Source organism: Camponotus vicinus, unplaced genomic scaffold (genome assembly GCF_025532165.1).
Source record: "Camponotus vicinus isolate PSW18456_S1 unplaced genomic scaffold, iyCamVici1.0 SCAF_10, whole genome shotgun sequence".
Classification (NCBI taxonomy): Eukaryota; Metazoa; Arthropoda; class Insecta; order Hymenoptera; family Formicidae; genus Camponotus; species Camponotus vicinus.
The window spans coordinates 15,585,545-15,601,353 of NW_028141946.1; the positions used below are offsets into that span (position 1 = coordinate 15,585,545).

The following is a 15,809-nucleotide window of genomic DNA, read 5'->3' on the forward strand; positions in this document are numbered from 1 at the left end:
CGAATATTAATATCACACAAGTTTATTTTATATTCGAGAGCCGACATCAAGAATCTAAAATTTAATGTTTATTTACGCTTTAGGGTGAAAAAGAAGCATTTTTACACTTAGTGTTTATAGGCAATGAGAAAAGTATCGGATCGAAGGGTTTGAATAGCTCAATGGTGAGAGCAGTCGCCCGGCAAGCGAAAGACTCGGGTTCGATTCCCGATTCAGCGACTTTCGGACCGATATTTTTCTCGCTTACTTCCATCTAGGAGGGTTAGAGGGGAATTCGTTGGAATTAAATCTCAAACCAAGAGATTATTCCAAATAAAGCGAGAAATGAAGTCTTGATCATTCTATCAAGGAAAAAATTTCGCGCAATTACATTCACGATAGGCTCTTATTACCCGAATATTAATATCACACAAGTTTATTTTATATTCGAGAGCCGACATCAAGAATCTAAAATTTAAAATATATTTTTAAGTAGCATATCTAGTAATAGAATTAGGCTGTATCAACTTTAGTTTACAACTTCACTAATTGTAAGATGTATAACTAATAGTTGCGATGTTTATAAGAATAATTTATAAGAATTTAGAAGAATAATAAATTAGAAATATTTACTTAAATATTTACTAAATAGTTTTCTGCGTCGGGACTAATAATATACTCTCAAACGACTCTTCCAGTACAAAATCATTTTATTTTAATTTATAATTTCTACATATCAAACATGTTTTACCAACTGTTCTGTCTTCTTGCTATAACGAAGTGTATTCTTTCATTTTATTTTACTGTATCTTGCTTTATTTTACTTTTAGTTCAAATTTAATTCCGAACCATACTCAATAATTACCACATTACCTTCTATAGATAACTTATAACCAGTGTAATATCTTTACTCGATAAGTTGACCGTCTACATGGTCTGTGCTGTATGGCATTGAGCCAATGCCTGCTTTTTGCTCATTAAAAAAAATATATCTTCTCAGATACGCCTACTAATACTCACCCATAGGTATACATACATATATATATCTATACCTTGAAATTCATAACACGCTTATATGCCTATATAGAGATCGGTATGAAAATATTGGCGGAGAAAAACTGATATAATTCCGAAAGAAAAAAATGTTAAACTGCTGACATTTTATTCCGTAACATCCTCTTGAAACGCAGTTATTGTTTTATTCACTTCAACTTCAATTATCAATTATCCGATATTTTTCGATATCTGAGTGTGAATTAATCGCACAATTCGTCTTTTTCCAAAACCATCCCTATTCGCAGAACGATATTTCTTCCCCTGCTTGATTTGTTTTCAGACAAATAATTCGCCATTTTGTAGCTTGGACAGAAAAATATTATTTTTTATTTTCGACTATATTCAAAATAATCGAAGTTCTTAATAATCCGTTTTTCCTTACACTGGTAGGTTTCAGAATTCGATTGTAACCCGTATTTTTCAAGACGACTTGCTTTAGAGGCAAATTTTTTCCTAAATCTCCTTTAAGTTAAGAAAACGCAATAGTTCGATGGTCATTTGAAATCCATCTTTTTCAAGACGAATTTACTTTCAGATTGTTCCAAACAGATTTTTTTTGCGAAAGGTGATAACATTTCATTTTTGGGCTTTTTCATTGATGAACCGTCATCGTCGATTTCAACACTTTGAGTCCAAGTATCTCAGAAACTGGGCATTTTCTGAACTTGCATTGAGACTTTTGATCAGGACAGTCTGAGCTTTATCACTAAAATTTCAGTCAATTTGACTGGGTCCACTTTTTCATTGGTTTTGTGCGGGGTCCTTTTTCTTTTATTCCGCTACTTTTCTCGATTTGCTTTTGCCATTTTTTTAAATCGCTTTTATTTTTAAGTGCACGACCTCCATGTTTTTAAATTGTTTTCAAACTCCAATTTGGATGTTCTCTCGCCATATTTAAAATTTTAATTTTTGTATCGAGTGATATATAATCACTTTTTAATTTTTTGCATACCGGTTCAAATTCTTCTCCACTATCTTCTGTACTTTACGAAGTGCTCGTGTTTAAATCAGAAACTGATATTTTTTCTGGTGAAGAAGGACTAGTTTGCGACTGTTCTATTTCATGTTCTCCTGGAATATTTTCTAGAGGTAGAAATAATTCTTCTTCTTCATTAAAGTCCCATTTTTTTTTAAGTTTCTATTATTATTGTTGCAAATCTTTCCCTTAAAATTAATACTTTAGATGTTACTGATTTACTCGCAGATCCTTTAACAATTTGCAATTTTTCCAAAATTTGACAACAAATTTGTAAACTAAAAGAGAATAACGGTCCGTAAGATAACAATCAAATTTGATAAAAAAGAAAAGGCTGTGTGATCGTGGGGTCTGAATAGCTCAGTGGTAAGAGCAGTCGCTCGGCAAGCGAAAGACTCGGGTTCGATTCCCGATTCAGCGACTTTCGGCCTGTTATTTTTCTCGCCTATAACTTCTTTGGGGGATAAGAGGGGTATTATAAGAATCTCGAATTGAGATTATAAATTTTACTTGGTTTAACCAAGATAAATCCATGCCCTGTGCACAAATATTAGTTTCACAGAAAAATTAATTTTCTGTGAAACTGTCGCACGATCACCCGTTTGGCTCTTATCGCCTTTGATATCTTTATATTTACATATTAGAGCCTTACTATCTTCTTAATTATATAATATAAAGGAAAAAACTTAACCGTTATTTCAAAAAGTAGAATAACATAAAACGCTTATACATTATGATAGAATAAGGCCGTTAGGAAAAGTTATAGAGAAATCGAGAGACGAAATGAGTGGACGGCACAAAAAGCGAACCATGCATACATACGTAAAGAGTGCAAAGACAAAGAGAAAAAGCCATGTGTAGAAAGAAAGGAGTCTGATCATAGCAAAGGCCGAGACACTACTGACAAGGAAGATGTGGGAAACATGGTCCGCATTGGATCGAAACGTACGTCTGTCAACATTTTTTGCATTGTATTACTTTTTCGACGGACAATGTTCTTCTTTTTTTACTATTAATTATTAAAGAATATATAAAGTATCCGTCTCAGATTTATGTTCTGAATTTAATTACGTAATAACATCCTACGCTACGGTCCTTAGCCTTTTCTTTTTTATCAAATTTATAAACCATCTGTAATATCTTGTTGTTCGTAAGAATATATGAAAGCATATTTATCTTCCTCCACGACTTCTTCATGTCCTCTACTTGTAGATGGTTGCTCACCAATAATTTCTGCTCTTGCAGCCATAATTCTTATATTAATTTTACTACTCACAAAGTGTCAAAGAATACAGGAAAATAGCGTGTGTATCTGATTATTTTCGCTTACAGAACACACAAGACTGATTTTCAAACCGTTAAAATCTTTATTATTAGTCCAAATGTGACTATCTTCTATCATCCGATCCAATGTACAAAATTAATATAAACATTGATAAATATATATGAGCAATGTAAACATGTATATCTAATATTGTCATTTATATAACAATAAAATAATTTATTATATATTTATATTTAATAGGAAATTTTAGAAAATGTATGAATATTTAAAAATAAAAGTAAAAATATTGCTCTGTAAAAATATTTCATTTATTTCACTGTTATTTTTATACAGACAAATATGCGTGTATTTAAATATATGCCAAATATTTATTTCTAAGTAATAAATAATTTGTATTACATGTGCATATAATATATAAAATAATTAAATATTACATATAAAATAATTTAAAAAAATAACAAATAAAATAATTAACACCACGCCGGTTTCGATCCCAAGTTCCCTCTGTTACTAATCTCGCGCTCATTCACTACACCAAACAGTACTAGTTGATAATGTGTCTTTCTTTATGCTTTACAATATACATTACCGATCGTTAAAATTTCAAGTATAAAAGAATATTACTTACAAAGCGCATTGGACGAAAAGCTCTTACAGGGCTTAACCATATTCAATATAGATTCACAAAAAAGGAGAACAAAATCGGTGAAGCGTCAACTACGATCTCTCCTTGTAAGTAACAGTGTTTCTTTTGGAATGGTTACAAACTGAACGCGGACACGGTCTCTGTCGCTATATGCACGGTGATCAGGTACGATCCGGTGTAGACGTGAAACTTAACCTAGCGTACAGTCAGGCTATATACTATATGGTCGTCGCGTATAATCAAGCACGGATGCGGAACTTTACTCGAGTACAGTCAGATTATACAGGGTGTTCCTGAACACTCTATCACGCACTTGTGAGGAGGTAGAGCGCAATTAAATAAAGACGTCCTATACCGTTTATCAATTTTCGCAATAATAATAGAAATATTAATTATTAAAACCAGACGAATGAGAGAAGCGCTCGACCGCTCGAGCTATAGAGCGGTCCACCGTGTCAGACATTGCCTGCCGGCGCGCGGCGAGGGGAGGGACAGCGCGTCGGTACCCGTGGTTACCGCCATCGCCATTTTCACGTTTCGCTGCATCGCGTCAAGGCTTTTTTTTTTATAACTCGGGGGAAATCTTTTATGGATACCCTCACCCTATGGGAATCGGGTGAAAGTTACGCGGAAGTCCCGGCAGCGACCTAACGTTGGTCCCGCCGGTGTACCCGCTAAAACCCCCGAGGTAGCCTTTCGGACGCAGAAGGGGAGGGCAAGGACCTGGTAATTACAGGGTATTACTTCAGGTCCTTGACCGTGGACTCCCGTCCACGTTTGGGACCCGGTGATCCTTTGGTTGTTATCACCGGGTCTCCTCCTGGGAGAAGGCATTGTGCGGCCTTCTCCGCCTTCTCTTTTTTATTGCTGACAGACGGGGCTACTGACGGGTCATCTGTCCGCCTTCCTCGGGGGTTCGTTGCTAGCCGATACGGGTCTCCACCCGCGTCGACTGGACCCCAAGGGAACCACACTTTAACCCCCACGCATGGAGGGAATATGCGCGCGCTCCAGAAGGAAAAGAGATGCGTTACGTCTTCCCTCTTCTTCATATGGATCCTAAAAGGCCTCCTCTTTTTCAAGGAGGCTTTGCAGCCTCTCCCACTCGCGCTGTAATGGTGCAGCGTGAGCGGAGTAGAGAGGGAGAGTTTTTCCTTCCCATACCGTGGGTGATACAGGGGATACTCGTTAATGGGGGGGGGGGGGCGCTACAACTATTGCCAGCTCACGTACTCTCCCCGTTATTATCATCTCCCTGATTCGGGAAATGATGAGATCCTCCTCACCCTACCTCTCGTCCAATGGACGGCAAGAGAAGAGGAAGGAGACGAGTCTGCCTCCTCCTCTTCTTCTCGTCTCTCTTTCTCGTCTGATTTCTAGCATTGTTTGCGATTATAATTACGCTATTAATTTATGTAGACTAATAGATGTGTATAACACAATAAAAAACGAAGATGAATTAGATTTAGATGCTATAAATAAGATACGAAGAAGAGAGAAATGTATGGAATCTATCGTGAATTTATGATAAGTTTTCGATTAATTTATTATTTTCAATTAATAGATAACAGCTTTTTCTATCGATTTCTTTTGCTTCTTTCGTCAGGGCTGCAAATGTTCATGTAAAAATATTCGAATATCATATCAAAGAATATAAACCATCCATTAATATAAAAATGATTCGGGAAGCATTTTCCGTATATACTTTTCGATGTATGACATAACAAATATAATTTGCAATCGTGTGAACAGAGAATCGTGCTTCATTCATATCATTTTTCAAATATTTCGTAGCAAGGAAACGTGCTATTGTTTCCACCACCTTGAGATAGATAGCTTGGTGCGTTTTTTCTTTTAGTGAGGTTAGTTAGGTTTCCCCAGTACGCCTAATCCACTCTCATCATTTAATGCAACGAATGTTCAAAGTGCCTCCCTCGTGCTTGTAAGCAGAGTTCAACTCTTCGAACTATTTGTTGCGTCGCTCGGTGTGCCATATCTGGCGTGATATTATTAAAGGCCGCTATAATCGCTTCGCCTCATTTTTATTTCCATCACGTCTGTGCTCTCCTGACGCTTTTATATAGCCCCAAACAAAATAATCGAACACGTTCAAATCTAGAGATCGTGCCGGTCAAATGATTGAACCACCTCGGCCCAACCATCTATCCGGAAAGCGCGCGTTTAAAATTTCCCGTATTTATCGGCGATAATGTGCGGGAGCTCCGTCGTGCTGAAAAATCATTATTTGTCGATCGCGGAATGGAAAATTTTCTAAAAGATTTGGCAACTCGTTTTTAATGAATTCTGCGTACATTCGTCCATCGAGACGTGGCGCAAAAAAATGAGCCGATCTAAAAATCGTCAATAAATATTATGAGAATAATGCGGAGGAGAAAAGATTTCTTAATATACAAGAATACTTACCACTCTGTTTGCCATTACTCCTGTCTATACATTTATCGACCAACGATATTGGAAAGCACACTGTCGAATGGCATGGGGATTCTCATTTTGCCAGAGCACAAAATTCGAGAATTAAATATGCCATTCGGTGTGAATGTAGCCTCATCCGTCTACAAAATACGATCGGGAAATGAAATATTTCGCCGACAGTGTGCGAGGAATCCTGTATGTGTTTTATGATGATTATGAAAGCTGAGAATCGAAGAAAAACTAAAATAATAAAAATACCTTCACAGAAATACGAGTAAAATCTTGTAAATACGCAGTTGTTCATCTCGCGCAAGAAGTTGCTGCATTGAGAATGGAATGGATGTAATCCATTTTCTTTTAAAATCCGATGCACTGTGGATCGTGGTACACCAAGTACATTAGCTATACGGCGTATACTATTTCCCGGATTTTCTTCAAACGCATGCAGAATTTCCTCAACATTAATATGACGACGTACTGGTACGTTAACACAGTTGTGGTGTTACGGAAGAAGATATCCCGTTTCTCTTCCTCGTCGCATACACACATCAGTATGGTGATCCTTGACGGATGCTGCTGATTGGGAAATCGTTCCGCTTATAAACGCGCACCATAAGCATTTTCCCCGGCTACCCCGTAACAGACAATCATATCCATATACTCTTCAGCCGTATAATTCATTTTGCACGTTACTAATACGTAAAGAAAACATACAAGACAACAAGTCCATGCAAGAAACGAGAAAACAGTTGAAAATCGGAAATTCTGCCTGTGGTGTCCTCTTAATAAAGTATCTCAATTAATCATCGCTCAAATTCGGTCGATAAATGTATGGGCAGGAGTAATTGTAAACAGAGTGGTAAATATCCTTATGTATTAACAAATCTTTTCTCTCCCGCACTATTTTCATGATATGACGATTTTTAGATCGGTATTTTTTCTGCCACGTCTCGATGGACAAACGTACGCGGAATTCATTGAGAACAAGTTGCCAAATCTTTTAGATGACGTTCCACTCCGCGATCGAGAAACAATGATTTTTCAGCACGACGGAACTCCCGCACATTATTTCCGACAGGTACGAGAAATTTTAAACGCGCTCTTTTTCGGGCAGATGGTTGGGTCGAGGTGGCTCAATCATTTGGCCGGCACAGTCCCCAGATTTGAACGTGCTCGATTATTTTGTTTCGGGCTATATAAAAGCGTCAGTAGAGCACAGACACAGTATATACAGTACCGCAACTGTCTCGATTTTGTGTTGGCCAAAACGGAGTGTGCATGCCCAAAATAAGTAAGTTGGTCAGTAACGCCATCTGAACTTCTATCTCACTTACTCTTTTCGTTTTTATTCTCTCTCACATATTTAAATGCCCATTTAAATGTCTACCTATCATTACCCTATATTTTTTAACTTTAAACTAAACAATGAAATATTTATTTATACATGCTTATGTATATTTCATATATATGTATAATATATTAGTATAATTGTACTTTAATTTCACATATTAATTATTTAATATAATTGTATTATAATATTATATAGTTTAATAATTATAATTTCTATTTTCTTGAGCATAAGAAGGTATTTAACATTTTTTATATATTTTACTTCTTTTACTTTCTATTTTTTATTACATGTAATATATTTCGTTTATAACAATTATTTATTTTTTTATTTGATGTTTTTCTTTTTTAGATATATTATTAACAATTTATTTCTATAAATTCTTCAATAAAATACATTTTAAATTAATAATATTGTATGTATCATGAGCTAGAGAGAAAGAGAGAGAGAGAGAGAGCAGAATGAATACGAAATATTGTAGTAATTGAGATAGAAGTTCAGATGGCGTTACTGATCAACTTACTTATTTCGCGCATGCGCACTCCGTTTTGGCCAACACTGACATCAAAAGTGCTGACAGGGAGTTGCGCTACTGTATATACTGTGGCACAGACGTAATGGAAATAAAAATGAGGCACGCGATTATAGCGGTCTTTAATATCACGCCAGACATGGCACACCGAGCGACGCAACAAATAGTTCGAAGAGCTGAACTCTGCTTACAAGCACGAGGGAGGCACTTTGAACATTTGTTGCATTAAATGATGAGAGTGGATTAGGCGTACTGGGAAAACCTAACTGACCCCACTAAAAGAAAAAACGCGCTAAGCTATTTATCTCAAGGTGGTGGAAACAATGGCTGGTGGTGGAACAATTGCGAATGGCCTTGATACGGAGAGAACGACTGTGTCGTGAAAATGGCGAAACAGTTGGAAGCCGTGAAAACAACTGTTTGGTCAGGAGCCGTGAAAACGGATGCTCGGTCAAGAGTCGTGAAAACGGTTGGTGTACGGGAGCGATGGAAACGCTTGTTCGGTCAGGAGCCATGAAAACGGCTGTTTGATCGTCGTCGAAGACTTGGTTTAGAAGTAAGACGGACGGATCCGGACGCCGAATGCGTTCGGTCGAAGACGGGAGCACTCGTTCCCTGGACCGGAAGGCTGGTAGTGCACACGGGAGCGCCCGTAGTACACCGGGATACTGGCCATCCGATGCGTCCGATCGAACACATGAACACCCGTGCCTTAGACCACAGAGCAAGAACAGCACTAGGAGTCAGTAGCTCGAAACTCAAAGTGTGCTCCGAACTCCGAACGTCCCGAGAATCGGAACAGGAATAGATGCCGGTCTGCTGGGGAGGCTGACTTATATACCCGGTTGGATACCTCCACGCGATCATGCACGTCAAAATGGGATAGATTCTCAATCCGCGGCTCGGCAAAGGTGCTCTCAAACAGTGGCGCTTAGCGCCAGCCTATCTGCGGATGGGATGGTCAGTCCGCTCATGTATAGGGGCTCACAACATCAGACCTCTTTGTAACAAGTGATTATCAAACTTGAACTGCCGCTTTCAAAGGTAACATTTGTTTCTCTCAATTTGACGCATGCGAATATTCAACTGATATGACTCGCATGCCTATCTATCTATAATGATCGTGGTGTGAGAGCCCCGTCTCTGCTCGTCCTCTTTCGTTCTGGGGCTCTGGCACGGTAAACATCGAGAAATCGACGATTCCATTGATCTGTCCATTTGGAAAGAAGAAGGAAATAGGAGAAGTGTGAATACCCAGCAAGTGAGGTCTGGTCAACCTCTTCATAATTCGCACAGTCTACTTCACAAAATACTGAAGGAATTCAAGCCCCGGACAGGCGAGAGAGCCAGGGATACCAGACGAGACATCTCGAAGAGCAAGAAGATAAGTCATTCGGAAAGAGATATAGCAAATTATTATTATATATATTTTTTAATTAATTTCTGATGTGATTAGACTGAACCTCTATCCATTGTCAACATTACGAATAAAAATAAATAAGATTGTTATATCTTGCAGACGGATGTCCGGTCTGCGAGGTCTCAATAGTAACGGCCTTACCGTAACAAAATATATAACAAAAAATAAAATTAAAAAATTGAATTTTGTAAGATATTGTTTTAATGTTTCTATTTACTGATAATGTTTTATCTGTGATTTGTAGAAAGTTGGGAAACGAAACAAGTTTAAAAATCGTTTAATCCATTTTTTTTGGAAGAATTATATATGTGTCTTATGATTTTCTTGTAGTTTTATTTATAGAGATGAATAATATATCAATTATCGCAAAATGTTCACACATTATGTAAGAAAACGTTAAATGTGTGTCGAAAATGTGCATATAACTTATGTTATTTTTCTCGCCATTTTTGTATGTTCTAAAATCTGAAAAGGAAAATATTTTAACATACTTCTTTATATATATTTTTATGTTATCATACATTAGTAAAACTTCGTCAAGATTTTTAAAAATAAGGTCTAAATAAGATCTAAATTAACGTAATCGATTTCTTCTTAGCTAAATATGACTAAATTTTATCTTTGATCATAATTATTATTAGGTGTATAATTAAGTTCCCGCCGTCTTTTTACTTGAAAAATTTATTCAGTATTTATTTCAATAAGAAAATGAATTAATATATTAATCAAAATATAATCCTTTGTTTTCTATGACTTTTCTCCATCTTTTTTGCAAAAGTTAGATTCCGCGACGATAGAACGACTTGTCTTTTTAAGCAATCCATTGATCGATGCATTTTTGGACTTCTTCGTAATTGGAGAAGTGTGTATCGGCGAGTACGTGTTGCACTGATAGGAAAAGGTGATATTCCGATGGGTCCAAGTCTGGAGAATAGGCGGGTGCAAGAGAACTTCGCATTCGAGCTCCAATAGTGTTTCCTTTACGATTCTTGCAACATGAGGTTATTGTTGAGGTAATTGTTATTGGTAGCGGTCAGCCGTGACTGTTTCAGAAATTAATCAATGAGCTTCAGCTGCAGTTTTATTTAAATCAAAGCAGTGAAGAAGTATATGTCGAAAAAACAACTTATCACGTTTCATTTTAAATCGATTCAAAAAATATCTCTTTCACGAAAAATGAATCTTTGAGCACTCAATTTTATTGACAAATGCCTAACTTCACTACATTTGCAGCTGGAGCCATTTAATTATGAGCGGCGGGAACTTAGTTATACACCTAATATATTATTTTAACAATAAATATGTTAGAAGTTTAATTTAAAATTGATAATGATATCATAGTAATTTTTTAGAAGTGAATAGTGTTTTAATATGTTTTAATATTATATTAACTCGCGAAAGATCTTTTATTTTAGATATTTTAATTTAAAAGAAATTATGAATATTTTTCGTGAAGGACATTAATGAATATTTTTAGTTTTATTTTATTTCTTTATTATTTTTATATCCAACATATATATTTTTTATGTATTTTAATATATTTTATATAACATAGTTATATAACATTTTATTATTTTTATTAACAAAGAATATTTTGCATACAAAATGTTTTACATCATGATTTGTCAATATTATATATATCTACATTATATAGTTTACTTTCTATGTGCAATGTATACATATAATTGAAACTTAAAATTAAACAGGTTATATCCATATCACGCATATAACAACATAAATTAAATAATTAAATCGAATTACTAATTATTTTATATCACTATAAAAATTATTAAAATATAACAATATCAGTAAAATATATATTGATACTATCGGGCTATTATTATTCTAATTTATAGATACTTTTTCACCTTTGTTTCTCAAGAATTGTACTAAAGCTTAAATTAAGTCCGATTAATTTTAATTATCTTTAAATGTATTCCATCCTTTGGTGCTAATAGAAATGCTTTAGGATCAATTATGTAGGGTATTTGCGTTTTATCGCAAACTTCAGCTTTATAGTTTCGTAGTATCTTTATAAGACCAATCTTTGTCTGATGAACAGCAAAGCGAGCACCTGAAAATAAAAATAATTATTACTATGAGAAAAATTTCTCGATTAAAATAATATTACATGTAAAAGCAAAACAAACAAAACTGAAAGAAATATATTTAAATATATGTATATCACTTTACCAATACAATTTCTTGGTCCATCACCAAAAGGTAGGTAGTGCATCGGATGCCTGGTTTGTATTGCTTCGTCATTAAATCTTTCTGGATCAAAAATATCTGGCTTCGAATAAATATCTGGATCTCGATGAATCGCGAAAATCGGAATCCATACTTTTTGATTTTTTGGTATGTTAAGTGTGGTACCATCGAAAGTATAACTTGATGTCGATTGTCGCATAAGAAATGTCACTGGTGGATATTTCCGTAGAGTTTCTACATATATTAAAAATAATGTAAGAAAGAATTATTTGAAAATTCGTTTGTGAAATATAAATTATCGAAATATGTACATATATGTTTTAAGAATTAATTTATTAGCAATAAAATTATTGATATTATAATAGTACTGAAAATTAATAGCAAATTATTAAATTTTTTTCTTTGAATGATGTACCTTTGAAAACTTTATCCAAGTAATTCATCTCTTTTACATTTTCATATGTTAAATTGCTACCGTGCTTAGTGTATTCTTGATCAATTTCCTCACGTAGTTTATCTTGTATTTGTTGATTTAATGCCAATTCGTAAAGCGCATGACTCATAGTCGTCGATGAAGTTTCAAAACCGGCAGCGAAAAATACGAACGCTTGAGCAGCTATCAAGCTTTCGGTCATCTCTGAAATACGATATTTTTTCACAATTAATTATAATTCTTCGAATATTACATCGAATATTATAAATTATGAATAATCGATTATTTCGTACAATTAATGTATACATTTATATATGCATGAACATTTTTAAAAATTTAAAAAATTATCATTTTAAAAATTTTTTGTATCACACAAAATTTTCATAAAAGTATACAGTCATTACTCACTGATATCACCCACTTTATCTGGATTCTTTTTTAACTCGCGCAGCATATCAATGAAATCGTGCCTAATGACATTATTTGTTTCTCTGTAATTCATGGTTTCTGTGACAACACGTGTGAAAAATTGATTGACTTCCGTTTGTGGTAGGACATAACTGAGCATTTCGTAGAGCCATGGAAGGGCTTCTCTCATTGCCCTCCGTAGAATACTTTGCCAGGTTGGCGTGAAGAACATTCTTCCCATTCTACGAAATTCGCTATCTTCGTCTGATAGAGCATTCATCTCGATACCGAATGCGCAAGTACCAATTACATCGGTCGTATATTTTGCCGTTACCTCACGGCATTCTATAGGTTCGTTTTTACTCACCAATTTCTTAATATATTGTTCAAAATGATCGGCGCATTCCGATATTAAGGAGAACATTTCTTTTAGCTTACCGGATGTAAAAACGGGTGACAACCTTATCCTTAAAGGTCGCCATCTTTTAGGTTCTAAAGCGAAAAGATGTTGCGTCAATGGTTCAGCCTACGATATAATAAAAAACAATTATTAAACAGTCGAATAAATTTACCAATTTTACTAAATTATAATAATTCGATTGACAAAATTCAAGGCTATTTAAAATTAATATAATTTCTTCAATAATTTGGATTATTGGAAAATATCATAATATAAGTAAAGTTATCACATATATAATTCGAAAGATTTACATAATTCGAATAGTATAATAAAATTTAAATTATTTACATACTTTTTCACTGACAGGAAATCCTCTATCGGCGAACTTGGAAAAATCTTTGATAAGAATATCCTTAATTAAATCAGGATCTTTTACAATAAGAACTGGTGTTTTTCTTGTGAATATTCCAATCATGGATTCATCTTTATACTCATTGTATATTTCCATTAAATAATCTCCTGCGAACTGTTTATTAAGCATAACATCTTTAAAATTACCAAAAACTGGTATCGGTTTTGGACCGCGAATGCCACGTGACTTCCAAAAGTCGTAGGTCGATGTAAAATAATAATAAACAGCGAGAAATGTAACCGCAATACCGCATAGTATTTCAAAAGGTACCATTGTTCTGTAGCTGCCAATCAACTATTTCGAGCGATGTTTGCTAATAAAGAAAAAATAATATTTCATCATAAAAACTAATTACAGCAAATTTAAAATTTAATAAAAGGATTTGATAAATATTAAATGCATATTTAACAAAGTTTAAATTTATGAAAACTAATTTTTTAATCGGGTTTTACCGACATCGGAATAATCGATAGGTCGCTTATAGATATATGTAAATAATTTGTTAATTGTAATAATTTGTAAATAATTTGTAAATTGTAATAATTTGTAAATAATTTGGAAATTGTAATAATTTGTAACAGTTTATAATTTTGCAAATTGTTAAGAGAGAAATGATGTAATTTCGCAAAATGTAACGCATTTAAATTATGACATGCAAATTACCTTTCATTTAAAATGTATTAATGTATTTTAAAGAATTAGCAGTAATAAGTAAAATTTTATTTTATTCATTTAATAAATACATACCTGAATTAAAAATATAATTCTATGCCTATTTAGCACATTGAAATCAATCGAATGAGAAATCTCATTCCTTCATTTTAATATACTATATTCTATATCAATATACTATATCATAAAATCGCGAAGGAATGCTGTCGAGCATGTTTACAATTAGTAACCAAGTGGAGATAAAGTGAGCAAGAGCGAACATAACATAGGTAGAAAAGTTTACAAAGATAATCAACTATACATGTGAAACTCTGCATAAAATTTTCGATTAAACAATGCGTTTCAATATTGTGCTTCAACAATAGTAACTCGCGTACTGCTACAATCGTATTAATACGACGTAAAATCAGTAATTTATCGTTCATCACTTCAAAACGTAAACATATTTGACGTTAAACTGACGTCATTGTTATTGTATGTAAATTAATGGATGGAGACACATTGCATCACTTTTTTAAATCAATTATCTATTGAAACACAATGCATCGCTTTTTTAAATCAATTATCCATTGATAATTCACATTCTTTTCATCGTCAAATGAACGACTTCCGCGAAGAAATCTGTGATCATGAAATACGTGAATGAAGGACGTTCTCTGTCTGTCTGTCTGTCTCTCTCTTTCTCTCTCTCTCTCTCTCTGTGTGTGTGTGTGTGTGTGTGTGTGTGTGACATACATTTTGAAATTCTTGAATTCTTTTGAAAATCTTTGAAAATGTTATTATTCATATGATAATCGAAATATTTCGTTATACGCGATTCAGAAGACATATGATAGACAATACTCAAATAAATGATAAATGATAAATATGACGTACTTGAATGCGGTAACGTAATGGATGATTACAGCAGTTGACACATCCAGAGCTATCTCAGCCAACCAACTTATCACGAAGTGACTGGAAATGATACTGGCTGTCGTGGTTCAAGTTGGATCAAATTATAAAGCGTACGCGCTACAAAAGATGTGCGAGTAAGAAGATGAGTCACGATGAATTGCTAAAACTGATCAATAGTTATCTCAAATGCAGAATGTCGAATACATGACTTCGCATATTATAATAACGAGAAAATGTAATTGATTAGATAACCTTCCTTAATCATTACACACTATATGCTATTGCATATGTACTCTGCATTTAATAAAGTTAACTTATAAAATAATTGTCATTCATTTTTCGGTCGGTAATTATAATTAATTACACAGGCCTGCGAGGTTCAGTTACAAAAAGCAGAGTAGGTAAATCTGATAGATTTTGTGACGCTAAAAAACGAATCTGGTTGCAGAATTTCCCTAGCACGTCAGGAATTTGTAGTGGAATGGCTCAAAAATCGTTATTTTGGCTAATTTCAATTTATTGAATTATCCATTATTATCCATTGAATTTATTGTGGGGAAACCAAATTTTTTGAAATATTTCTGCCATCGTATAGCATTCACTTTTACCTTTCAAATCCATTTTCGATTGCCGCCGCACGATTTTTTTTCGCTGAGACATATAAGTATGAAGTTATAAGAAAACTTTACGTTAAAAGAATT

The 15,809-nt window shown here is 34.3% G+C and overlaps 1 protein-coding gene across 1 annotated transcript; it reads right to left on the minus strand.

Annotated features, from left to right (window-relative positions):
* Positions 1–11,230: 11,230 nt before the first annotated feature.
* LOC145959937 (putative cytochrome P450 6a13) lies at positions 11,231–15,245 on the minus strand. Its single transcript, XM_083079121.1, has 6 exons — positions 15,088–15,245; positions 13,480–13,852; positions 12,728–13,253; positions 12,302–12,523; positions 11,869–12,120; positions 11,231–11,749 (listed from the first exon to the last, which is right to left on the minus strand). The coding sequence occupies exons 2-6, from the start codon at positions 13,810–13,812 to the stop codon at positions 11,577–11,579; spliced, it is 1,506 nt and encodes a 501-aa protein (XP_082935247.1). The 5' UTR covers positions 13,813–13,852; positions 15,088–15,245; the 3' UTR covers positions 11,231–11,576.
* Between the last annotated feature and the right edge of the window lie 564 nt (positions 15,246–15,809).